General features: G+C 56.1%; 5 protein-coding genes across 14 annotated transcripts in view; 3 read left to right on the top strand and 2 right to left on the bottom strand.

Annotated features, from left to right (window-relative positions):
- QRICH1 (glutamine rich 1) overlaps positions 1-2,707 on the top strand; it is a 42,681-nt gene extending 39,974 nt beyond the window's left edge. For both annotated transcript variants that reach the window (XM_040246948.1, XM_040246947.1), the window contains exons 9-10: positions 237-327; positions 1,762-2,707. In XM_040246948.1, the coding sequence (XP_040102882.1) occupies positions 237-327; positions 1,762-1,954 (284 nt within the window). In that variant the 3' untranslated portion in view covers positions 1,955-2,707. The remainder of the gene's footprint in view (positions 1-236; positions 328-1,761) is intronic.
- Positions 2,708-2,943: 236 nt separating this feature from the next.
- On the top strand, positions 2,944-7,845 carry IMPDH2 (inosine monophosphate dehydrogenase 2). 2 transcript variants are annotated; one of them, XM_040246969.1, is made up of 15 exons: positions 2,944-3,146; positions 3,584-3,632; positions 3,849-3,950; positions 4,065-4,139; positions 4,502-4,708; positions 5,196-5,283; positions 5,356-5,555; positions 5,635-5,725; positions 5,824-5,919; positions 6,173-6,244; positions 6,895-7,038; positions 7,124-7,268; positions 7,364-7,507; positions 7,589-7,672; positions 7,771-7,845. In XM_040246969.1, the coding sequence occupies exons 1-15, from the start codon at positions 3,049-3,051 to the stop codon at positions 7,790-7,792; spliced, it is 1,617 nt and encodes a 538-aa protein (XP_040102903.1). In that variant the 5' UTR covers positions 2,944-3,048; the 3' UTR covers positions 7,793-7,845. The 2 variants fall into 2 exon arrangements, with proteins under 2 accessions (XP_040102903.1, XP_040102902.1); XM_040246968.1 differs by lacking the exon at positions 6,173-6,244 and having other exon boundaries at positions 2,959-3,146.
- Positions 7,846-8,765: 920 nt separating this feature from the next.
- NDUFAF3 (NADH:ubiquinone oxidoreductase complex assembly factor 3) lies at positions 8,766-11,505 on the bottom strand. 2 transcript variants are annotated; one of them, XM_040247016.1, is made up of 6 exons: positions 11,414-11,505; positions 9,812-11,214; positions 9,541-9,733; positions 9,316-9,382; positions 9,122-9,222; positions 8,766-9,043 (listed from the first exon to the last, which is right to left on the bottom strand). In XM_040247016.1, the coding sequence occupies exons 2-6, from the start codon at positions 9,886-9,888 to the stop codon at positions 8,927-8,929; spliced, it is 555 nt and encodes a 184-aa protein (XP_040102950.1). In that variant the 5' UTR covers positions 9,889-11,214; positions 11,414-11,505; the 3' UTR covers positions 8,766-8,926. The 2 variants fall into 2 exon arrangements, with proteins under 2 accessions (XP_040102950.1, XP_040102951.1); XM_040247017.1 differs by having other exon boundaries at positions 9,812-11,184.
- Positions 11,504-15,902, top strand: DALRD3 (DALR anticodon binding domain containing 3). Of its 6 annotated transcripts, none has more exons than XM_040246956.1 (12): positions 11,504-11,576; positions 12,860-13,110; positions 13,191-13,486; positions 13,617-13,873; positions 13,961-14,040; positions 14,124-14,252; positions 14,497-14,567; positions 14,661-14,722; positions 14,826-14,908; positions 15,010-15,192; positions 15,251-15,388; positions 15,494-15,902. In XM_040246956.1, exons 2-12 carry the CDS (start codon positions 12,955-12,957, stop codon positions 15,782-15,784), a joined length of 1,746 nt encoding a protein of 581 aa, XP_040102890.1. In that variant the 5' UTR covers positions 11,504-11,576; positions 12,860-12,954; the 3' UTR covers positions 15,785-15,902. The 6 variants fall into 6 exon arrangements, 4 of the variants coding, with proteins under 4 accessions (XP_040102890.1, XP_040102893.1, XP_040102892.1 ...); XR_005722181.1 differs by lacking the exon at positions 11,504-11,576 and having other exon boundaries at positions 12,242-13,110; positions 15,312-15,388; positions 15,494-15,562; positions 15,648-15,902; XM_040246959.1 differs by lacking the exon at positions 11,504-11,576 and having other exon boundaries at positions 12,242-13,110; positions 15,269-15,388; positions 15,494-15,562; positions 15,648-15,902.
- WDR6 (WD repeat domain 6) lies at positions 15,394-23,882 on the bottom strand. 2 transcript variants are annotated; one of them, XM_040246930.1, is made up of 7 exons: positions 23,722-23,882; positions 17,412-19,914; positions 17,247-17,330; positions 16,851-16,967; positions 16,646-16,764; positions 15,950-16,545; positions 15,394-15,812 (listed from the first exon to the last, which is right to left on the bottom strand). In XM_040246930.1, the coding sequence occupies exons 1-6, from the start codon at positions 23,819-23,821 to the stop codon at positions 16,085-16,087; spliced, it is 3,384 nt and encodes a 1,127-aa protein (XP_040102864.1). In that variant the 5' UTR covers positions 23,822-23,882; the 3' UTR covers positions 15,394-15,812; positions 15,950-16,084. The 2 variants fall into 2 exon arrangements, with proteins under 2 accessions (XP_040102864.1, XP_040102865.1); XM_040246931.1 differs by having other exon boundaries at positions 15,394-15,859; positions 23,722-23,869.
- Positions 23,883-24,037: the final 155 nt, after the last annotated feature.

Raw genomic sequence — 24,037 nt, 5'->3', positions numbered from 1 at the left:
GGATGGGGATTGCGGATAGGAATGCTCCCTTCCCTTCTCCCCAGTCACTGACTTCAAACTTTTCTAGAAGCAGAGATGCCCCAGAAATGATAGCTGCCTTTTCCTTTCATATTCACCACTCATGCCTCAAACCCTTTTCTTTCCTAGTTGGGATGGCTGAAAGCCTGAGGTTCCTAATCTGAGCCTAAGTAAAGGCAGTCTGATGCCGTGTCTGTGGTGGGGGGTATGTTTTATAGTTACAGATGACATGTATGCAGAGCAGACGGAAAATCCAGAGAACCCACTGAGATGCCCAATCAAGCTCTACGATTTCTACCTCTTTAAATGGTGAGGAGGCTGTGTGACTGGGGGTGTGGGTGTGGGTATCTGTGCGCCTGTGTGTGCGTGCATGTGTGTATCTGCGTGTGGGTGTGTGCGTGCACGTGTGCTCACAGAAGCATTCTCAGTTCCCAGGCTAAGTAAAAGCAGATTTCCAAAAGGCTAAATGTAGAAGCACACTTACTGGTTTTCTCAAAGCATGTGCCCAGGGCTGCTCCCTGATGGTCCACTTTGATGGAGAGGGGGTGAAGATCAAGAGAGGAAGGTACAGAGAGGCCGCCTCTGTCACATATTGAGCATATAGCCCTGTGTTTTCCTGGTCTTGACCTTTGGTCACTACACCATAGGTCTAGGGGAGATTCTGTCCTTGGCTTTTGCTCTCTCTTGCTTCTGCAGTTGGGCATATCATCCTCACAGCACTGCCAGCAGATCTTTCAACATGGTAGGTCTTACTTTGTTACTTAGATGAAAACCTTCAGTGGTTTCCTTTTATTCTACAAAGAAAGACAGTAATCCTAATTACTGCCCTAATTACCAACAGGGCCTTTCATGCACGTTCCCTTGCTAACCTCTTGTCCTCATAGCTCTTGGCTCTCTAGTCACACTGCTTTTCTCTACTGAAGGGTATCTTACTCTCCCTTCCTCAAGACCTATGCACAGTTTTTCCCTGTTGGGCTCTCCATGCCACCCCCACCTGTTTGGTCAGTTAGCTCCTTTTCATCCTATTCATTCTTCCTAAAAGAACTTTATCAGAGAAGGATTTCCAGATTCCCTACCTGTTCCCTCTGGCTGTCTTCTGTAGCCCTTACCAGTGCTTTTGTTACTTTGTCTTTATGTGACTGTTTTGACTGCTCTGTCTCCCCTCTTACCTGTAAGGTTCATTTTATAGGGACTCTTGGGTCTTATTCACTTCTTTTAGTATCAGCACCTAGTGCAGGCCTAGCACACGGTAGCCCTTTGATAAACTTTGAATCAGTGGATGAATAACTTAGAGGATGGCATATGCTAGGTACTTAAGAGAAGTACAGCACAACATTGAGGGTGGGCGTGAGTGCAGGTAGAGGCTGCAGCATCACAGCAAGCTGAGAAGTCAGGCAGATGAAGTTGAGAAATTACCAATGGGTGGGGTAGAAGAAACAGCATAAGCAAAGACTTGGAGATAGATAGGTGGTGGAACTGGTTCAGTGTGGGATACGGCTGGACTCAAGTAGCTGAGCCAGGGGAGGCCTAATCAGAGGACTCAGCGTGCGAGGTGGAGAGCAGAAAGTAGGGACATCTTAAAGGTAGTGTGCCCTGGCTGCATGGAGCTTAGGAGTTACAATGGAGCCACCATTCTTTCCAGAACTTCCCATCTTTTGTAGATAGCATCTGTCCAGGAGGTTCAAGGTGGGAAGGTTGAGATTGTGACGCTTTTACACAGCTTTTTACCCATATATTCTCCAGCCCCCAGAGTGTGAAAGGCCGGAATGACACCTTTTACCTGACGCCCGAGCCGGTGGTGGCCCCCAACAGCCCGATCTGGTACTCAGTCCAGCCTATCAGCAGAGAGCAGATGGGGCAGATGCTGACTCGGATCCTGGTGATACGAGAAATTCAGGAGGCCATTGCGGTGGCCAGCGCCAGCACCATGCACTGAGAGACCCCTCAGCCATGGTGCATGGGAGACCATCCAGGAAAAAAACGGACAGACTCACACTAAAGAAGAGGCCTCCATTTTTTTTCTTTTCTTTTTTTATTGGTGTAGTTATGAAGCCTTTCAGACTGCTTCTGTTTCAAATGTAAAAGGAAACTTTGCCCCCTTGTGCATCTTCATAAACCTGCTGTGGGGACTCCTCAGCCCATAGGGGCTCAGGGTTTCCTGAGAGCCAGATGTCCTGGAAAGTTGCTGGCTGACTTTTTTGTGTGTGGGGGGGTGCCTGAGGAAAGGGCTTGGACTGTTAGGAGAAATGTGGCCCCTTCCCTTCCTCCAGAAAGATGGAATTAATGATGGATGGACCCTCCAGGGAATCTCCCCAGCTGGCTTCCACTCTTGACTGGCAGACTTCGCTGACCACGGGGGAGCCGCAGTCTTTTCTTTCTTCATGCTCAGACACAAACCTAGCATCTTAATGGAAGGAAAATGAGGGGAACTTCAATTATGATTTATTAAAGACAATTTCTATTACACCCTCCTTTATGACAAGTGACATTTTAGATGTTAAAGTAAAAACTTTACCATGCCTTTTTTTCCCCCCACCCCGGCCTAACACTGAGGCCTTAAACCTGAGGCTTCTGTGCCTGATGGAATTCTTGTAACATACACTTGTGTATCATATAAAGATACCACTCTGTTTCTCTTATGTATTCTTAATCTAGTTGTTTATTAAGAATGACAAGCACGTCTTTTCAACATGCTAGTGAATAACGCCTCTTTATTTGGGAGGAGTCTGGCGGGACAGTGGAAGCCAAGCCTTGCCTGTTAACTGCTCAGGGCAAGGTCCTCCGGGAGGGGGTTGCGACGGGAAACAGTCAAACTCCCCGGCGACTCGATTAGGGCGTACTGTGCGCATGCGCTCCCCCCCGCCAGCCCCGCCCTGGAGCCAGTGGGCTCCGCCTTTGCGTGCTGCGTCCTGACGTAAGCGACGCGCATGGCGCAGTGACGATATCGGTGAGTTTATATTCGCGCGGCCCAAAAGGCAGAGGCCTCTGCGGCGCCGTCCTCGGAGACACGCGGCTTTTCCCCGCCTAACCATGGCCGACTATCTGATTAGCGGGGGCACGTCTTACGTGCCGGACGACGGGCTCACGGCACAGCAGCTGTTCAACTGCGGAGACGGCCTCACCTACAAGTGCGGGCCTCGCCGGCTCACCTGAGCCAGGAGAGGGGCGGCGCGCTTGGGAGGCCGGGTGGGGCCTCCATTGAGCCCGCTTAGGTTGGGCGTGGGGGGAGGGTTCCAGAAATTCCCCACCGGTATCTAAGGTTTGGTTTGACAGGTCTGAAGCGGGCGGGATGGAGAAGGCATTTTGATAGCGCCTGGGATTTCCAGCTTAGGAACTCCGTTCTCTGGGCACATGGAGTTGTCAGTTTGCCAGGGGTGCTGATGACAGCTGGTGGCAGAAAGGGTCCCCTGTCTCCATCTCTACCTTGTTCTCTACCTCTGCCTTGCTTGTGATATTCGGTTTAGGTCATTGCCCTTTCTGCTCAAATGCCTTCAGAGATGACCTGTGAGGATGGCATCACAGGCCGCCGTAAGCCTAACCTTTATTCCCAATTCCCCTCCCATAGTGACTTTCTCATTCTCCCCGGGTACATCGACTTCACTGCAGACCAAGTGGTGAGTATGGACAGGAGCAGGATCCTGAGTATCAGGGTTGGATAAGGTGCTGCTGTCCCCTCTTGGCTACCTCAGTAGATTGTGTTTGGGGGTGGATGCCTATGGTAGGGTTTTACTGGCATGTAGGTCATACAGCGCACCTGTTTTGTGGGGAACATGGTACTGCCTTGAGGTATATGAAGTGCGGTTGCACATTAGTCGGTTTTATTTCTTTAGGACCTGACCTCTGCTCTGACTAAAAAGATCACTCTGAAGACCCCACTGGTTTCCTCTCCCATGGACACAGTCACAGAGGCTGGGATGGCCATAGCAATGGCGGTGAGCACTATGGTGTGAGGGCAGAAGCAGGGGCCACATCTTTCCCAGAGGCATACAATCATGACACAGTTTTTTGGTCACTTTTTCCCTGTTTTCTTTCTGTGTATCCTGCAGCTTACGGGTGGTATTGGCTTCATTCATCACAATTGTACACCAGAATTCCAGGCCAATGAAGTTCGGAAAGTGAAGGTCAGAAGGGCGAGGATCATGATCATGAGTTCCTGGGAATTTCACGGTGGTGGAGTGGGGTGGGGATGGGTGATTTATTCTCCTCACTTTTTTTTTTTTTTATTCTCCTCACTTTTTTCTCACTGTGGGGTTCATTTCCTGAGGAGAAGCCTGAGACTTTGTGTCTTACAGCTGCAGAAGAGGAGCACGTGGACAGTGCCTACAGTCCACTCATGTTTCCTAGCTCTGGGCTTGAAGTGTTTATGTGATTGTGATTTGATCCTGTGGCACTGCCAAAGGGGGAGTTGGCACAGATCCCAGGCTTCAGATCAAGAGCTTGATGAAAATGGTTCAGAAGTACCTTTTTTTACCACCCCTTCCAGAAATATGAGCAGGGATTCATCACAGACCCTGTGGTCCTCAGTCCCAGGGATCGCGTGAGGGATGTCTTTGAAGCCAAGGCCCGGCATGGCTTCTGTGGTATCCCCATCACTGACACAGGCCGGATGGGAAGCCGCCTGGTGGGCATCATCTCCTCAAGGGACATTGACTTTCTCAAGGAGGAGGAGCATGATCGGCTTTTGGGAGAGGTGGGTAACAACACATCCAAACCCGGAAGCCCAGGCTAAAGATCAGAAGGCTTCTACTCTGTTGCCCAAATGGCATCTCTGAGGGCACTGGTGTTCAGGAAGGATGAATGCCCAAGTTTCTGACCCTTTAATAGGACTCCTGCATCCCTTCCCCACCAAAGGCTTTGAATCTGCCAAAATGTTTGCACACATACCCCAGTTTTTTGCCGCTCCCAGAGGGGCCCAGTGCTCAAGGACCAACTTAAGCCTCCTCTTGTCATTGCTTTGGTATGGCTCTTTCTCCGTAATGTGCTCCATGTACCTGGTGTCGTTTCTACTAAATTCTCTCTCTTGCCAATAGATAGACTGTTGTGTTTACTTGATGAGGGTAGGCTGGATGCAGGTGTCTAAATATGGTGGTGTTTGGAACCTCACACTTGAGTTAGGGCAAGGTCTGTTGGGAGGCCTGATCTCTTATTTCTCTTCTCACAACTCTCCTCTCTCATAGATCATGACAAAGAGGGAAGACTTGGTGGTAGCCCCTGCAGGCATCACACTGAAGGAAGCAAATGAAATTCTGCAACGTAGCAAGAAGGGTGAGTCCTCGAGGTAGGAAGGGTTTAGGAACCAAAGACCAATGTCCTGATTTTTGTCTTGCCTACCCTCAGGAAAGTTACCCATTGTAAATGAAAATGATGAGCTGGTGGCCATCATTGCCCGGACAGACCTGAAGAAAAACCGAGATTACCCACTGGCCTCCAAAGATGCCAAGAAGCAGCTGCTGTGTGGAGCAGCCATTGGCACTCATGAGGATGACAAGTATCGGCTAGATTTGCTGTCCCAGGCCGGTGTGGACGTAGTGGTTTTGGTGAGCTGCGGCACAGGCAAGGTGGGGTGGTAGGAGCAGCTGCTGTACCACAGTCTCACTGGGGCTATTTCTGTCCCAGGACTCTTCCCAAGGAAACTCCATCTTCCAGATCAACATGATCAAGTACATCAAAGAGAAATATCCCAGTCTCCAAGTCATTGGAGGCAATGGTGAGACAAGAGGGGGCACTGAAGTATGTGGGGCTAGAGTTAGGGAGCTAGGTCCCATGTAGACCTTCACATGAGCCTTTCCCTTTTCCTCCCTACAGTGGTCACGGCTGCTCAGGCCAAGAACCTCATTGATGCTGGTGTAGATGCCCTGCGGGTGGGAATGGGCAGTGGCTCCATCTGCATCACTCAGGAAGGTAAGAAAATGCTTTGGCAAGGGCCTCAGAGACCAGGCTTTAGCAGGGCCCTTAGCCCCACATGCCTCAGAGCCAAGTGCTCTTTCGGGAACTACAGTGAGTCCTCCAGTAGGGGCAGCCCCAGGGCCACACAGGCCCCTTGGATGGGTAACAGCAAGACAAGCTCTCGTCCTCCACCTGCCACTTCCCCCGCCTGGCCTCCCTGCTCCTGCTCCGTGCCCTCTCTAAACTCTGGTCTGTTTGTTTTATTTAGTGGCTCCCAAGATCCCTCCAGACATAAAGTCCCACAGCCCCAAATGCCCTTCTACTGTCACGGGCTGCTATAGTAAGTCCGGCCCGGCCCACTGGCCCGGCCCAGCTGCCCACTGCCCGGCTGCTTGGTTGACTGTAGCTGTAGCTCCCAGGGTTTGTGGTGCTGACGGGTGGGCAAGGCAAACTGAATGACAGACCATGGTTTTGGGAGCTGCTCAAGAACACAGCTCCCTCCTCTTCTGGGGTGTTTGTAGGGCAGGCCCTTCTCCAGGTAGGCCCTGCTCTGCCCACATCTCCTGCAGTAGGCACAGCTTCAGGACCAACTCTGGGCTTCCGTTTCCACACGACCACTGCCCTGATCTTGCCTGAGCAGCCCAATATGCAGGGAGCAAGGGGTGGGTCTCTGGGTACTAACTGCACGGTGACTCCTACCCCATCTGATACCAGTTGGGTGGGGCTTTTCCGGCTGCTGACTGCACGTGCCTGAGGCTGCCCTGGGCCATGCACACATGCACGCGCACACGCCAAAGGGTGAGTGGAGGCCATCACAGCTATTTGTACTATTTAAGACAGATGGGGCAGCAGCCATCCCAGACAAGACTCTTCTCAACCAGGCTGGTGCAGGTGGAGCTGAGAGCTCCTGGATGCTGATTTGTGGTACCAGAGCCTCTTGCCTGTCCCCACTAACTCCACCCCTCCATTTGTTCCTCTATATCTCAACAGTGCTGGCTTGTGGGCGGCCCCAAGCAACAGCTGTTTACAAGGTGTCAGAATACGCGCGGCGTTTTGGTGTTCCTGTCATCGCTGACGGAGGAATCCAAAATGTGGGCCATATTGCCAAAGCTTTGGCCCTTGGAGCCTCCACAGGTGAGACCCAACACTCAGGAAGCCTGGTGGGACTCCTTTCCTAATGCCATTCAGGGTCTTCCCCTAGCACTCCTTCTGTCCATAGTTATGATGGGCTCCCTCCTGGCTGCTACCACTGAGGCCCCTGGTGAGTACTTCTTCTCTGATGGAATCCGGCTAAAGAAATACCGTGGAATGGGTTCTCTCGATGCCATGGACAAGCATCTCAGCAGCCAGAACCGATATTTCAGGTGGGACAGGCAGGTCAGTTACCCCATGCTAATCTTGCACCAGCATCATCATCCATGTTTTGACTTTGCCCGTGTTTCCCTGCCTCTCCCTGCAGTGAAGCAGACAAAATCAAGGTGGCCCAGGGGGTGTCTGGGGCTGTTCAGGATAAAGGATCCATCCACAAATTTGTTCCCTACCTGATTGCTGGCATCCAGCACTCCTGCCAGGATATTGGTGCTAAGAGTCTGACCCAAGTCCGGTAAGCTTAGGGAGCTGGGACCGTGTGTAGAGGGGCTGGCCCAGGGCCAGCTGTCCACATCTGACATCTGGCCCTCTTCAGAGCCATGATGTATTCTGGGGAGCTCAAGTTTGAGAAGAGAACATCCTCAGCCCAGGTGGAAGGTGGTGTCCACAGCCTCCATTCGTAAGTGGCAACCCTCTCTACTCTGACCTTGGGATAGAGGTCTCTCCCCTGCCTCCATCCTCTTGCTCTCATTTCATGGCTGGTTCTTCTGCCAACAGGTATGAGAAGCGTCTTTTCTGAAAAGGGATTATACAGCACACCCCGTCGATTTTTCAATAAAAGTTTGAAAAAAAGTGATGCCTGATTTTTGAGGTCAACAAGCAGGTTGGGCTCTGCAGCTGCTGCTGTCACAGACACACAAACACACAATACTGTCCTTCCACAGAAAGCCTCTGGCCTTGAGATAAGGATGCTCTAAGGAGCTGGAAGTGGGGGTTGCTAACTAGATTCAAAAAGCTCCTCCTATGAGGTCGAAAAGAGTCTGACATGACTGAGCGACTTCACTTTCACTTTTCACTTTCAGGCATTGGAGAAGGAAATGGCAACCCACTCCAGTGTTCTTGCCTGGAGAATCCCAGGGACGGGGGAGCCTGGTGGGCTGTCATCTATGGCGTCACACAGAGTCAGACAAGACTGAAGTGACAGCAGCAGCAGGGTACCTCAAAAGGCAGTTTAGACCAGATCTAGCCCCCAAGAGTTTGGTCTCACACTGAGAATCTGACTGTGGGTATTTACAAAGGGTCATGGAAAAGTCCATGGGGTTTTGGACTGGCATCCACAGGACCTCCTGCTAGTCCAAAGTTTGGCCACATGGGACCAGGTTTAGATCCACATACTCTGACCCTAACCCTAACCCTAACCCTAACCCTAACCCCCTGGAGAAGGAAATGACAACCCACTCCAGTATTCTTGCCTGGAGAATTCCATGGACAGAGGAGCCTGGTGGGCTGCAGTCCATGGGGTCACAAAGAGTTGGACACAACCAAGTGACTACTTTAACTTTTCACGTATTCTCTAAGTCTCTAAGGGACATCATGGAGGAAGCATAGAGGTCCCCTCAAATCTGTATGTGAGCAAGTAGACAGACCTACAGTTTAGAACAGGTGCCTATATTGCCCCCTGGCCTCTCAGAGGCCAAGCCATGACCCCCTGGTTTGTTCACAACCCCCTCCAAGAACCCATTGAGACAACAGCTCCTGGCCAGCAACACAGCTAGTAGAAAATCAGACAAGGGGCTTAAATTATTAATTTGCTGGTAAGCAAAACAAATCTTACAGTGCCAAAGGGGAGGGGCTAGTGAAAGCTCAGGGCACCGCTGCAGTCTGCAGAAGGTGACAAGGCCCTCCTGGACAAGTCAGGTTAAGTTCTGGTGGTTCATTCTGCAGCTTGGGCCTGAGATGTGAGTGCAGTCCCTCCAGGTGGGGGAATGAGAGCAGCTCCTGTCACTCGGCCTTCATGACAGAGGAAGTTGAAAGTGGCACAGGCATTGGGCTGCAATGAGAAAGCTAGCATCAGCCGGCCCAGGGCTCGGCTTGGGCTCCCCTCCAAGTCCCCCAGTCCTGGACATACTGTGTCCTGCACCTCCACTGCGATGCCCCTCTGCCTCATGGCTCGCAGCACGTGGGGCTGCAGCCGCTCAGTCCGGTCTCCGGTGCCCACCACAACAATCTCTAGGAAAGGATAGGCTTGGCTAATCTACAAGCAGCTCGGTCGAGAGGGTGCCTTTCTGGGCTCAGCACTTCAGCCCTCCCCTCCTTCAATACCTATCCGGGGCTCCAGCATCCAAAAGAGAGAGAAGCTTTCCTCGGTGATGTCCTGGTAGGAACCTACCTGTGTGGGGAGAGGGCAAGTTAAATATAAGCCCACGTAGGTTTTCCCAGAGACCCTCTACCTGCTCCAGAGCGGGATGAAAGAAAAGCCAGATTTGCTAGGGACAGGCAGGCCCGTGACTCCAGCTCTCGGTTTCCTCACTGCAGGGAGGCGCTCACGTTCCACTGCACCACCGACTGTGGGAGGAGCGCGCAGGGTCCAAACACGCGATTCCCGTTGACCACGAAGCCGCGGCTGCTGTAGCTGTCGATGTACATGGCGAGCGGGGACTCGCGCTGCAGCAGTGAGATGCGCGTCCGTTGATACAGCTCGTCATCCGCCGGCGTGAGCCGATGTCCCCGCCGCGGAGCCCTGCGGAGAGGTACTGTCATGGGGCCGGGAATGGCCGGCCGTGGGGCGGGTGGTCAGGGACACCAAGTCCGGGCTCACCATGGCAGCTCCGCGGGCGGACAGCGAAGCGCAGGTCGCGCGCGGTACAGGTTCCGAAGCACAAACGCGGCGGCCATGGCGGACCGGCGCGCAGGGAGGCTGGCGCAGGGTCAACGGGGTCGCGGCGTCCCCCAGCCCAGCGCGGCTGCAGCGCCCCCAGCGTCGCGGAGGACACCGCGCCGCTCGGCCGGCCCAGCGCGTGAGAAGGGAGGGAGCCGGCCAGGGGCCTCGGTCCCAGGAGGCCGCGTCCCCCAGCGCGGCTCGGGTGTCAGCACCTGCCGTCCTCTCCGCCCCGGGCGCCCGCAGGCCGCCCTGGGAGAGCCAGACACCTGGAGGCGCGGCCGGCCGCAGGGCACTGCCTGGCCCCCAGTCATTACGCCGGGCTCCCAGGGCCGGGGGAGGGCGGCCGAGCACCTGTTGGGAGTCGCGCACACCTGGCCTGGGCGTGGCGCCCGCCCACACCCCCCAGCCTCTAATCCCAGCTTTAGAGCTTCGGGTTCCGAGGGCGGGGCGGGCAGCTCAGGTTTCCGTCGCTCGCCCCCCCGAGTCCCGCCCCTCCCTAACCGTCACCCGCGCGACCGTTGGCGTCGCGGCCGCGAGTCGCACGGGGCGTGGCTGCGCCTGGATTGGCCTCTCCGGAGCCCGAGGGGGCGTGGCTGGAGGTTTCGCCTTAAAATGGCTCCAACGCTGCGGCCGGAGCAAGCGGAAGGGGACGCGTTGGTGCGGAGCTTCAAGCTGCTCGTCGCGACTACCGGGCCAGACCGGACCGGACGGTGAAGTAGACAGCGGCTGGAGCATCGCCCTGTTGTCGCGCACTTCGTTCGCGCTCCGAGAATCCCGTGACCTGCGTCTTGAGCCGAATCAGAAGGCCTACTGGCGTGAGAATCGCTGGCACCCGCGCAGGTTCTAGCATCTCCGCGCGCCCACCGTGTGTTGGCTTCAGGGGCACGTTGCCGCGTCTCCTACCCGCTGGGCCGAGCAGGCGGGAGGCTCGGCACAACCGAGGACGGTCGCAGTGGGTTTCCGGGATTCCCGTCGCTGCAGTGCGGGCCCACTGGGCCTCTAGCGCTCCGGGTACTGGCAGCGTCACCGGACAAAGGGCCCTGGGTGCGGGGGAGTCCCCGAGGAGGGTTTACTTCCTCTCCGACCCCACGGGCGCGCTTCTCTCTTGGCTGATCCCGAAGCCCGCCCCACCGCCGTCACGACAGTGGCCCTGACGGCATGGGACCAACAGGGCTAACTACCCTTCGGATCTAATCCGAATCGAGACCTGGTCCCAGGGGAGGCCCCCCACCACACCTCTTGTTTGGGGGCCTAGGTGAGCGGCTTTTCCCATTCGTCTTGGTTTTACTGTCTACTCCTGGGTCCGCCTCCTGGGATAGGAATGGTGGGGTTTGATTTCCCTAGGGAGAAGGATAATCCTCTCAAACCGCCCTCCCGCCCTCCCCGCCCCGCCATGGCTGGACAGCGGGCAACGGAATCCCAAAAGCAGCTGTTGTCTCCAGAGCATTCCAGCTGCGCTTGGATTTCGTTCCCTGCTCTCCTGCCTGAGCAGCGTCCTGACTGAGGTGGGGTGGGCTAGCCCCTGACCCCCAGACATACTTTATTGGGTCGCTCTGGTTTCCATCTCTTTCTCAGGTGTGCCCTCAGGCTGGACGTGACAGGCGTAGACGTCAGAGAACGAGGCGGTGGCCACCTTTGGAGCCCGAGATAGCACTGGCAAGGGAGGGAGGACCCAGGGCCTCCGGATAGGGCTGCAATGGCGGTGAGTCCCACAGGGCCGCCTCAGCCCGCAGCTTGCTAAAGATAGCCCTTCACTTCCTGGGGTAAAACCACCCTCAACGGTCTTAATGCACTTAGAGTAGCTGAAGTCCCCAGCTTGGCCTCCAGACCCCTAGTCCTGTTAGCAGCCATCCCCTGGTCTTGCTCGTGAGGCATGGAAAGCGCTTTGGAATGACACGATCACTCCCGTTGAGTGGGCACCCAAGAAGCCATCGGGAATGTCGTGTCCGCCCAGTGCTCTTTCGGAGCTTCCCAGCGGGGCCTTGGAGCCCTAGCCCAGAAGGGGTTCTTGCCAAGCTTTTTCTGCACCTAGGTTCCTCTGTATTCTGAGCTCTGTTTACTCACTGCTCCGGGGCAGAGATCAGGGGGTGGTCAGTGCTCTGCTGCACAGTGCTCTAGTGCCTCACGTTCCATCCTTATTAAGAAAAGAGAGAGCAAGTGAAGTTAAGCAACTTAAGTGAAGACATTGAGCAGCCCTGAAGGAGGCAAGAGTTGGTAGAGGAATTGGACACTCAGAGAACTGTCCTTCAGCTGGGTCTTTTCAGGTCACATTGTTTATCTGACCCACAATGGCTGGCAGTCTAAACCAGGAAATGGGAGGGTCCTTGTTACAGTACAGTAGGTTAAAGGAGAAGCATTAAAGGCTTCTGGAAACAATTGTGATGGTTCTAATTATTCAGGATTCAAGAGAAGAAAACCGGCAATTCTATCAGAGTGGACACATGAGGAGTAAAAGACAAACCTCCCTATCTCAAAGGAGGGAATGCCTGCAAATAACCTGAAACTGAAGACCACAAATTCCCTTTAAAAATGTCTTTTTTCAGTAGGTCACGAGCGTGGCTTTTACGCTGTCTGCCCCCTTTCAGAATCCACTTGTAACTTGAGGCATTTTGACCATGTGTGCTTAGACACTAGTCGTGCCCGACTCTTTGTGACCCCATGGACTGTGGCCTGCCAGCTCCGCTGTCCATGGGGACTCTCCACGCAAGAAAACGAGCGGGTTGCTATTTACTTCTCCATTGATCATGTGTACATGGAGGAAATGAAACGTTATACAAACACATAAATGTAAGAAAGACAACCCTGCCTCGGCCCCACCGGATTGTGTGGATTCTTTCCCTTGTTGCTACTGCGGGCAACAGCGAGAGAGCCCTAAGTCCGGAGTAGACCCCGAGATTTCTTACCCTAGTCCTGACCAGTCAGGTGGACCACGCGGCGGCAGGGCTAGGGCCAGGGAGCGAAAGCAACTGTCCACTGTCCACTCAGGAGTCCCTGTCAGTTCCCCGCTCCAACCAATTGGCCTTCCCGGAAATCCCGCCTCGACGTTTTGCTTCCGGTCCCGCCTGCCCCTTCCGGTAGCCATGCGCCTCGGGGTAGAGGAGACGCTGGGAGCCCTGAACTCGGCCTTGGGGCCTGGCCGCCCAGTGTGGTTCAAGGAGACGCACGCCCGCCACCTGCGTGCCCGAGACTTCTTGGCGCCGCGCCGTGCACTGCAGGCGCGCTTTGGGGATGACCAGGTAGGCGCGTGCATGGCGGGGACGTGGGCCGGAGACAGGTGGGAGCGCAGCGGCCCGCTCACCTTCCTGGCTTCCCGCAGGTGCCCGAGGGCGTGGTTCACGCCATCGTTGGCCTACAGGGTCCGGGCGTGGCCCCGGTGCTGTGCTGCGCGGCGACCCCCGCGGGGCTGGCGCTTCAGCTGCAGCGGTCCGCTGTCTTCGAGCGTGTGCTCTGTTCCGTGGCTGCCTATGCCGCGCCCGCCGCCCCCACCGCCCCTACCCGGCACGTCGTCCTGCACTGCCCGGCGCTGCGGGGCAGCCCCAGCACCCTCCGCCTGAGCCAGCTCCGTGCCGTGCTCGTGGCGGACCACCTGGCGCGAATTCTGCAAACTCACAGGTGAGTGAGGGCGCGGGGCCCAGTACGAAGGTGCGCGATGGCTTCGGGCCGGGGCAGTGCGCGCCGCTGCTAGTGGGATCGGAGCGGGCTGAGCCAGGTACTCAGGCTGAGCGGCCGTCTCGCTTCGCAGGGTGAGTGTGCGCCGAGTTCCCGCTGTGCGGGACCCGCACATGCCGACCTTCCTGCGGCAGCTGCGTGTGGACTGGCCCGAGGTCTCAGAGAGAGCCACGACTGAAACCCTGAGGAATCGCGCGATTGCAGAGCTCTCCCCTGCCCGTGAGGCTGGAGCCCTGCCCCCTGGCACCCTGGGTCGAGTGTGCCTGAAGGAACTGATGGAGGAGCGGGGACGCACAGCTGGCTATGACCCCAGTGTGGACAGCTGTCTGGGTAGGCCCGGGATCCGAGGGGCCGGAAAGTCGGGGCGCCGCCACCCCCGCACTCCCCGGCCAACCTCAGCCGTGTGTCTCTCCCCAGTGACGGAGGATCTGCTCTCTCTGTTGGCCGAGCTGCAGGAGGCTGTGCAGGCTGGTGCAGAGGGCAGCTCCCTCGGCGTGGTTAGTGACTGCCGCCCCACCCTGGTATGCTTCTGGCAAACCAGGTGTAGTGTGTCCCCCACAGTGACTGTCCTGCCCCACAGGCTGCGGCCCCAGAGGCGGCTGCAGATAGCTATGTGGTCCTACACGTAGTTAGCTGTGAGGAGGAGTTCCAGCAGCAAAAGTTGGACCTGCTTTGGTGGAAGTTGGATCATCAGGCTCCTCTCACACAGGTAGGTTAGTGATGTAACCTCCCCACAGCAACCTCAGAGGACTCCTTGAAACCCACTTGTTAGCTGATGGGTCCAGAAGGTGATTCCTGACCTTGAGGGGGACCTTAGGCACATGCAGCAGGTGCTAGGGGAGGGCTCTGGACTTGAGACAGAGGTCTTAAGGTCAGAAGCTGGGGGAGTCAGGAACACATTTAGGTTCTTGGAGGGTATCAGCAGCAGCTAACCCCTGCTGTCTTCCTGACAGAAACACCTGCTCTGTGGCCCAGTGAAAGTGACTGGTGCGCCCAGCACCCTGACTGCCCCCGAATACTACGAGTGAGTGAGGCTGGAAGGCGGGCCACCGAGCCAGGCCAGTGGAAGTGGGGGACCCTGTCCCCCAGTCCTCCTCTCATTCTCTTCTTAATGCAGGCTCCGGCATGCCCAGGTGTGCAAGGCGTCATCACTGAAGCATGGCAAGCGCCTGGAACAAGGTACACCCGGGAGACCTGCTTTTGCCTCCGGTAGCGGGGGGTCATTTGCACACATGCCCCTTGTTCTCTGCCTGCAGAGACTAACTGATCGGTACTCTCTCAGACCCAGCCTGGACGGAAATCTTCAGGGTTCTGTCTGTGGCGACCATTAAATTTGAGATGCTCAGCACAGCCCCCCAGGGTCAGGTGAGCCTGGGCATCTTGCTGGACCAGGGCTGGGGCTTGGAGTTGGGGGACAGGGTGTGCAGTGGCGCTCCTCCCTGTGCAGCTGTGCCTTTATTCCTCAGCTTCTCTTGGCCCTGGCTGACAGCAGCATTTCCACCAAGGGCAGCAAAAGTGGCACCTTCGTCATGTATAACTGCGCACGTCTCGCCACCCTCTTCGAGGGTTACACGTGCAGCGTGGAACAAGGTCTGTACCCCACCTTCCCGCCTGTGAGCAGTCTAGACTTCTCCCTGCTGCGTGATGAGGTGAGCGCCCCTCCTGGGTAGCTGGCATGTGTAGGAAGCTCGGGCCTTTCCCTCCCAGCGCCCTTCTCCCCCACAGGGTGAGTGGTTGCTACTCTTCAACAGCATCCTCCCCTTCCCAGACCTGCTGAGGCAGACAGCAGCCCTGACCTTGCCCTGCACCGCCCCAGGGCTTCATGTCGCTGCGCACACGGAGACGGTGAGGACGGAAGAGCAGGACACGCTGCACACACTATTCTTTATTCTGATCTGGGGACAAAAGGAGCGGGGGGCGCCAGGGACTCAGTTTGGTCTCTATCTCTAGGTATGCAAGTTCCTGGTCCAGCTCAGCATGGACTTCAGCTCTTACTATAACCGGGTACACATCCTAGGGGTAAGTGCACAGCAAAAGGGCAGATGGGGACGGGTGGTGCAGGGAAAGCAAAGGATGAGACCAGCAGCCTCCGCCTCTCCTCCAGGAGCCTCGGCCACACCTGTTTGGTCAGATGTTTGCCCGTCTGCAGCTTCTGCGGGCTGTGCGAGAAGTGCTCCACGCTGGGCTGGCCATGCTGGGTCTCCCTCCGCTGAGTCACATTTAAGGCCAAGGAGGCCTTAGGATCCAGGAATGTCCACAAAGTCAGCAACTGAAAGGGTGGGGCAGGGGGAGGATCTGGTTTTTTTTTTTAACCATCTGGAGCCAAAATAAATTGTGTGACAAGGTTTTGTCTCCTGGCGGGGAGTCAGGTGTATTCTTGGTCTGACCAGGTGGCATCCTACTCACCTTCAGCTCCTGCTCTGAAGTCAGGAACCCGCGGCTGCCTCTTCCTCCCCTCTGGGCACACCAGGCATGGGCACAGACAGTCACTCTGTCTGTGAGCAGGCCCCATGCCCAGTGTGCCGGCCACCGCGGGATGTCTTAGTCGTACCAGTTGTAGACCTCAAGGCCCTGGCCCCCCAGCGCACAACGGTGGCCAAACTCTGGGCTCACAGGCCAGCAGTCCATGTCGGCCACATCTGCTACATGGTACACTGTGCTGTTCATAAAGGTGGGTTCACCATGCCCCAAACGCCAGAAGGTCAGCCGTTGGTCGATAGAGGCCGAGACCATGAGGCTGGGGCTTAAGATCTTGAGGCCTGTCACGTGGGCAGCGTGGGCACAGGGGACGGAGTACTCCTCCAGCACTTGCAGCTGGGGTAGCAGCTCGGCAGCCCCTACAGCCTCCTCCAGCTCCGGCATCTCCACGGCAAGCACAAAGATGTGGAGGGAGCCATCCTCGCTGCCACTAGCCACAAGGTGGCCTTCACGGGTGGGCAGGGTGTGCAGGCTATTGACACCACAGCTGTGAGCCTGCACAGTCAGGCAGGGGCTGCCCAGCTCTGGAGAAAGAGGAGAGGATAGTTGTCAGGACCCAGCCTGACACACGGCTGAGTGCATGCGGGGTGAGGGGGCAGCCACAGTTGCAGTGTAGCTACTCACGGCAGGGTAGCCCAGGATCCGCTGCAGCCTCCAGGGCAGGGGAGCCTTGGTCCAGCATGGTGGTGAGGTCCCAGAAGGCCAAGCTGCCATCGGTAGCTGCGCTGCACAGGAACAGCCTCCTGGAAACCAGAGAGCAGCTGGGTGAGGGGGATGGAAAGCAACAGTGCCCCCAGCCCATGTGGGACCACCACGCAGGCCCTCTTACCGCCGCTGATTGGGTGCCTCGTGTGTGAAGGCGTGCACCTTGAGGACACAGCGCTTGTGGTGGAAGGTTTCAGCCAGCAGCTGCAGTCGCCGCCCAGAGTCCTGCAAGAGGAAGAGCCTGGGGGCGGGGGGTAGTCCAGCTCAGAAGCCACTCTGAACATCTCTACACCCTTTCCTTTGCCTCCTGGCTCCTTGGTCCTATACACTAGGACGCCTCAGCCCCTGTGCCACCGACCAGTATTGGTTTGTGACCTGTTAGGAACCAGCCCAGGAAGCAGGAGGTGAACAGCAGGCAAAACCAGAACTATCTCCTCCCCATCCATTGCCCCCACCCACTGTGGAAAAATGAACTGGCCCCTGGTGCCAAAACGGTTGGGGACCAGTGCTTCACACTCACCTCACTGCCCCATCACTACAGGCGGCAGCCACAAGCGGGCCAAGGCCAGGCCGGTCCAGCTCACACAAAGCTAGGGACATGTACCTGCAGCGACAAAAGACAGACGTCACTTGGAGCCTGGCCTTGCGTGTCCAGCCCTCGCTGCTGTCGGGCAGTGCGCCTCACCTGGTCTCAGGGTCCACTTTGACCATCCGGTGCCGGTGGCGCTGCCGGTCCCAGTATTCATCTAGCCGGTGTGATGAAAGGTGCATGACGTGGCAGGCAAGACGGCTTGGGGGGCTGGGGTCTGGGGTGACCATGATTGTGAAGCAGTGCATCTCAGCCCTGCCCCCCGCAGACACCACATGGGCGGTCAGGCCTGGCTGAGGATCCTGAGGGCCACCCGGGGTGCCAACACCCCACACAGCCACCGCACGCACCGAGGAGATGTGGTTACAGACTGCTGTAAGCGCGTGGGCTGAGCCCGTGGCCGTGGGGAGCGCCAGGACACAGATGGTGGTGTCCTCGCTGCACGTGATCACGATGTCGATCAGGCCAGGGCCCTCACTGCCGGGCTCGACAGGCTCGCCAGACTCGCCAGACTCCGGGTGGTCAGGCTGCAGGAAGCTGGGCACCCCAGACTCAGGCCCCAGGCTGATGCTGCCCACACGCTTGACACAAGTGATCTCCCGGCCGTGCAGGCTCTCCCGGAGAATCACATGTGGCCGCGTGCAGCCACCCAGAGCCCGGTAGAGCATCACATCGCCATCCTTGAGGTAGGCGAAGGCCATCGCCGCCTCGGTGTCAGAGAAGGCCCAGGAGCGGTGCCCTCCACCACAGTTGATGACGTGCAGCTTCTCATGCGACCGGGGGCTCCACACCACAAACTCATTGGCATGGAAACCCAGGATGACCATGCTCCCGTCAGCCACCATACGGACCCCAGCCACCCAGTTCATCCCCCGACAGGGCTTTTGCCTTAGCACTGGCTGGAGCTGCCCGCCTCGCACAAAGAGCTGGTAGTAGGAACCGTCACGCCCTGTGGTGTACACATAGCCACCGTGGCAGGTAACCGAGGTCACACCCTGTTTCCCGTGCAGAGAAGGGAGGGTGGACACAGGGCCCCACTCAGCCAAGGAGGGCTCCCCCTCACCACTAGCTGCTCCGGGTGCTGAGGTAATCGCCCCAACCTTGCTCACCACCCCAAGATCCTTGAGCAGCTCTGGTCGAGAGGGGTACAGCAACACGGAGCCCCGGCGGTCCCCACACACCAGGAAGTCACCTGGGGGGAGGAAGGCACTGCACGTGTGCCACCTCTGCTTGCTTGGAGGCAGGAGGTAGCGGCAACGTTCCTTGACGAAGATGGCCTTGCCAGAGGGCGCCGCCGAGACCTCCAGGCAAGCCACCACGCCACCAGGGCCCGAGGCCAGCAACAAAAGCTCCTCGTAGCCTCTCAAGGCCCAGCTCAGGCTGTGCACCTTCCCTGGGAACAGGGTCAGGTCCACAGCTGCAGTCGGAGTGTTGATGGGGACAACCTTGACGCGCCCTTCCCCGTTGGCCAGGGCACACAGTCCGAAGCCCTCGGGACCAGGGGCTGCCTCCAGGAGGCAGTAGGACTGAAAGCGCATGTCCTCCAGCAGCTGCTCCCAGCACTTGACCTCGAGGTCATAGAGGTACAGGGCCCCTGCGTCGGTCACGGCCAGTACTCGCCACGAGCCAGCCAGCGTCACGGCCTTGAGGACACCTGGCCTGCTGTGAGACTTGAAGGAGAGCGCGAAGACCCCTGAACCCGGGTGGCCACGCCCTACCAGGTGCCACAGCCGGATGCCTGAGTCATCACCCCCAGTGATCACCCAGGCCTGCCTCTCATGGGCCGCTAGGGCTCGGATCCCACGGCCCTGGTGGCCCCGAAAGGCCTGGAGGATTTCGCCTTCATGGCTCCACACCAAGCAGACGCAGTCTTCTCCTGCACTGATAAGGTAATTCTCGAGGAGCTTGACCTGCCAGACACGGGCGCTGTGCCCAAAGCAGTGCCCAATATTCTGGACCCGGCCTCCAGGAACCCGCAGGTCACCCACCTTCCAGATGCGAACGCTTCGATCCTCGGAAGCTGTGGCCAATAAGCCCTTGCTTTCTAGGTAAGACATGCTGAAGATGACTCCCACGTGCCCACTGACCCGTCGGTCGGGGGCTACAGGCTTATCGTCTTTTAGAGCAGCTGCTGGGTACCAGACCAGGAGCTGGTTGGAAACAGCGCCAGCCACTACGGTCAGCTCCTTCCAGGTGTCTCCGATCAGACAGGCCGAGGAGAGGGTGCACCTGTCTGTGCAGGGCACATCCTGCAGGCTGCACCCTACCACGGGGTCATACAGCACCACCGAGTTGTGGCCCAGGGCCAAGGCAATGTTCCCCTCGAGCCAACGGGCATCCCAGATCCAATCAGACATGTTCCACAGGCCAGAGCGCCAGAGCTCCCGGAAGCGGCCCTGTCCCCAGCTAATTTTCACAATTCGGAGGCCCTTGCTGCCAAACGCCGCCACCATGACCTCTGAGTCAAGGTCTCCGATGGGTTCTGGTCGCACTCGGAACCCATGGATAAGATAGTGGCCAAGCAGGTTCTGCACTCGCTTCATCATCCGCAGATGTCCACCGAAATCCAAGGTGTATACCAGGACATCTGGCCCCTCACCTGGACAGAGGCGAAGAGCCACATCAGAACCCCTTCTTTAATTCTCATGGGCCAAGAAGAGATAGGGAGCAAGGGAACTGCTCAGCAGGTAGCTTATGTATTAGGTCACTCAATCCTGCAGGCTTGAGCTTGCTCTCAGAGCTTGATCTCAGGTTCAGTTGTATTCTCAGCGCTCTCTGAGCCCCTTGTCAGTTACCATGACACTCAGCTCAACCATGAATTTGTCAAACTCCCATCTCCTCCTCATCCCACCGAACTTCTCATGCTTCAGACCGGAATCCTCAGTTTTAGTCCTCAAATCCTTGGCCTCACTGACCTTCTTCACACTAACTCCTCCCCCAGGGAACAGGCACACTGATAAGTCAAGCATTCCACCTTCGGGCCACAGTAGAACCCCTCCTGATTTCCAGGAGCTTCTCTGTATCTCAGAAGATGTGAGCACATTCAGTAACAGAGGGGAGAGGCAGCCCGCAGTTTGGAAGCAGACACCCCTGTGAGCCTCAGCTGCCGCCTGGCTGCCCTGCAGGCATGTTCATCTACTAGCTCATCCTCAGGTTTGCTCCATGCTTCTCACCCCAATGACCTAATATTACCGTCCTCTGCCCAACCCCAGCCCCAAACTGGGAAGCCCACCTCTTAACTGCCCACCTCTTATCTCCAAGTTCTGGAGATGTCACTTTCTAAAGAGCTTGCAAATCCAATCGACCACAGTGACTTCAGTCCAGGACATCAACTCTTAACTAGAGATGACAGTAGCAATCCCTCATGCTATTCCCAGCCTGCAATCTCAATCTTTTGACATTCAATAAACACTTATTTGAGAGATTCCTGGCATTCCAGTGGTTAGGACTTGGAACTTTGACTGCTGGGGCCTGGGTTTCATCCCTCATTGGGGAACTAAGATCTTACAAGCAGTGTGGTCCAGCCAAAAAAAAAAAGTGGTGTTTTTTTTTTTTAATTTAAAACTGATTATAAACCAGACAATGAACGATGTGCTGGAGTAGTGAATAAAACCCTGCTTCTGTGGATTAGGCAGATGTTAAACACTATCACACAACAGATAGCAAAAAAAAAAAAAAAACCCACATGAAAAGAAGCTCAACATCACTATCAGAGAAAAATGCAATTCAAAACTACAACGAGGTATCACTACACCAGTCAGAATAGTCACCATCAAAAAGTTTCACAAACAGGGAATTCCCTGGCGACCCAGCAATTATGACTCTGTGCTCTCAATGCCGAGGGCCTGAGTTCAATCCCTGGTCTGGGCTGGGCACTAAGAGCCCACATGCCATAGGGTGCAATCAGAGAGCTTTTTAAGATACAAATGAGCTTGTTTACAAAACAGAAACAGACTGACAAGTTTCAGAAACCAACTTATGGATACTGAGGGGGAAACATGGTAGTTACTGAAGGGGAAATGTGGTAGGCAAGGGATAAATTAGGAGTTTGGCATTAACATATACACACTACTATATAAAAAACAGGTAACCAACAGGACCTACTGTATATAGCACAGTCTGTTTCTAAGACCTGACACAGCCAAATAAATATTTAAGCTCTAGAACAGTATCACACAGGTACACTACATAGTTATCATTTTGATATGTTCCAGGAAAGAACTATATAGGTTGCTTTCAGAATGTAAAACGAGGGAGGGACTTTCCCAGTGTTTCAGTGGCTAAGACTGTGCTCCCCATGCAGGGGGGTTCAATCCCTGGTCAGGGAACTAGATCCCACAAGCTGCAATGAAGACCAAACACTCTGTGCGCTGCAGCCAAATTTAAAAAAAAAAAAGAATACAAAATGGGAAAGTCTACTCTAGTGGTTCTCAACAGAGGGACACTTTCCCTCCAGAAGACATGTGGCAATGTCTGAGGACATTTTAGGTTGTTACAACTGGGAGCTGTGTGTGCTACTGGCATCTAGTGGAGGCTGAGGGTGTAGGTACATCCTATAATGTAGACAGCCCTTCGCACAAAGCGTGATATGATCCAACAAATCAATAGTGCTGAGACTGGGAAACCCTGGTCTAATCTAACCAGACTGGGTGACTGCCAGGGGGAGCCGACTTGAGAACATAACATTTAGGTGAGGCAATCAAGGATCAGCAGTTGTTAGTCAAAGGAAGAGCAGGCAGGAGGGAGAGGGCTTGAACCTTTCTTGCCAGAGGAAACATCAATTTTGAGGCCCCTGAGATGAGCGTGAGCTTTGGGGAACATGGCTAGAACAGGAAACAAAAGGTTCAAGGATGAGCTCGAGAGAATGCTACTGAGGGGGTTGGGGAGGCATAGCTGCATGGCCTCAAATGATGGCAATAAAGGTAGAAAAAGACACACACATGCTACATGTATGAAATGCAGCACCAACCAGGCTGGCTTGGGGGTGAGAGAGGCAGATTCTCGGGCTTGGGCACCTGCGTGGCTGATGTTCCCCCGCCTGAGCTCGCACACCAGCAGAGAGTATTCCAATTTGTAGGCCCTTGTGCACTTGAGCCTGGCACTCACATGAGAACAGGGCTGGGAATTCAGGCTATAGGTTCACAGGGGTCGGATTTGAGAACTGTCAATAGCAAAGTCACTTTGGAAATAATGGAAGTAGGTGAATTCACTTTAAAAGCTTACTAAACTAAATCTCACAAGCCATTCCCCTGCTTAAAACTTTTCAGTGGGGCTTCACCAATGGGGCTTTGTGCCACTAGGGATAAGTCAGATCGACGGCTGAAATGGACTGATCTCTGCTCATTTCTCCAGCCTCTTCACCTAGACAAGCCCTTCCGCTCTGCCTGCTAAATCCTCCCAAGAATTGCCTCTTTTCCATAAAGTGGCAAATTCTGTCTTAAATCCTGTCTTCCCCGAGTTTACTCTTCTGGTTCTTCAGTTTTCTGCCTACCTATTTCTTTCTCCAGGAGCCTTAGGAATTTAGCTCATGGTAGGAACCTTGGGCTCCCAGAGCCTTCACAGCAAATCAAAACTGGGTCATCCCCCACCCTCATCTCCCACCCCCATACATCCACCCGTCTTAGGACTCGGAGCAGCTCACTCAAGGCTTGCCAGCCAGTGCCCTGCCTTGCGACCCTTATTAAACTCAGCAGCTCTAACATAAGTCACTGGTAGTAGCTTCCAATCGGACTCCACCGCTCCATGGGGCTCTGTCGCCTCGGGTCCCTGTCCTCTGCTACCCGAGCCGACCGTCCTCAGAAGAGGCACTGACATGGGATTTCCTGGACCCCAACCATCTCGGGAAGAGCCTCAGCCTCCGCCTCCCCGAGCAGTGGCCTATTCAGAAAGGTCTCATCCTCGGGTTTCCCGCGACTCCATGCTGCTGAGGCTCTTCATCCCCATCTAGGGAAGAGCATCACCCGCCCCTCTCTCACACTCGAGGCCACACCCCCCCAGAGCTTGGCCCACCCCCGAAAGGCCACGCCCCAGACCCTGGACCCGCCCATGGGGGGCTTCATCACGGAGCTCCCCCCGCATCCTCGCTGGAACGATGAAGCCCCCGCCCGACTCGTCCACAAGTGTCTGTTATTCCCTTCCCCCGCCCCCACGCCGACCGCGTTTCCCTGCACCTTTCTGCCGCCCTCAGCCGCCCTCTTCGCATCACCTGCAGTTTCTGAAAGGCCTCGGGAACCACCGCAGCCCTTTGTTTCCTGGGCTCCTCAGGCTGCGCTTCAGCCCCGCCATACCGTGGGTTTCCGCCCGCCGCCCGTCCTCCTACTCGGGGCATCCCTTTGTTCTTAAGGCCCCTCCCCAGGCGAGCGTTCGGTTTCTTCTCCGCTAGCGCGCGCCTCGAACCACAACTCACCCGCCAACAGCCGCTCCCCCACGCACTCCAGACCCGTTACCGGGAGGAGTATGAGCTCTGAGGTTGCCCGCGGCCAAACGTAGTCCTCGTGAGCGTCCATGGCCGTCCCCCAAGCCTCTGCAGCTGCCACGGCCAAGAAAGGAGCAGAGCTCTCGCGAGACGAGCCTTCCCGCGTGCTGCTGCGCTGCAGCTCTACGGCGCCCGTAGCAACAGGTAGCAGAGGCAGGGGCGGCCGCTGCCTAGGTCCAATGACGACCGCCCTCCGCCCCATGCCGTCCGGCTGGGATTGGCCGGGCCGAATCGCCCCCCGTCACAT

The sequence above is a fragment of the Oryx dammah genome, unplaced genomic scaffold, assembly GCF_014754425.2.
Source record: "Oryx dammah isolate SB20612 unplaced genomic scaffold, SCBI_Odam_1.1 HiC_scaffold_9, whole genome shotgun sequence".
Lineage (NCBI taxonomy): Eukaryota > Metazoa > Chordata > Mammalia > Artiodactyla > Bovidae > Oryx > Oryx dammah.
This window is presented reverse-complemented; position numbering and strand designations above follow the sequence as displayed.

Coding starts and splice junctions, on each gene's coding strand:
- WDR6 (XM_040246930.1), bottom strand. CDS start 23,821: ATGGACGCTCACGAGGACTACGTTTGGCCGCGGGCAACCTCAGAGCTC. Junction 16,968..17,246: donor TGTAGTGATGGGGCAGTGAG/GTGAGTGTGAAG, acceptor CCCCGCCCCCAG/GCTCTTCCTCTTGCAGGACT. Junction 16,546..16,645: donor GGATCCTGGGCTACCCTGCC/GTGAGTAGCTAC, acceptor CTCTTTCTCCAG/AGCTGGGCAGCCCCTGCCTG.
- IMPDH2 (XM_040246969.1), top strand. CDS start 3,049: ATGGCCGACTATCTGATTAGCGGGGGCACGTCTTACGTGCCGGACGAC. Junction 3,633..3,848: donor ACTTCACTGCAGACCAAGTG/GTGAGTATGGAC, acceptor TTATTTCTTTAG/GACCTGACCTCTGCTCTGAC. Junction 7,673..7,770: donor GGTGTCCACAGCCTCCATTC/GTAAGTGGCAAC, acceptor TTCTGCCAACAG/GTATGAGAAGCGTCTTTTCT.
- DALRD3 (XM_040246956.1), top strand. CDS start 12,955: ATGCGCCTCGGGGTAGAGGAGACGCTGGGAGCCCTGAACTCGGCCTTG. Junction 13,487..13,616: donor CGAATTCTGCAAACTCACAG/GTGAGTGAGGGC, acceptor CTCGCTTCGCAG/GGTGAGTGTGCGCCGAGTTC. Junction 14,723..14,825: donor TGGCAAGCGCCTGGAACAAG/GTACACCCGGGA, acceptor GTACTCTCTCAG/ACCCAGCCTGGACGGAAATC.
- NDUFAF3 (XM_040247016.1), bottom strand. CDS start 9,888: ATGGCCGCCGCGTTTGTGCTTCGGAACCTGTACCGCGCGCGACCTGCG. Junction 9,734..9,811: donor CCGCCCGCGGAGCTGCCATG/GTGAGCCCGGAC, acceptor ACCTCTCCGCAG/GGCTCCGCGGCGGGGACATC. Junction 9,223..9,315: donor GATGCTGGAGCCCCGGATAG/GTATTGAAGGAG, acceptor ATCCTTTCCTAG/AGATTGTTGTGGTGGGCACC.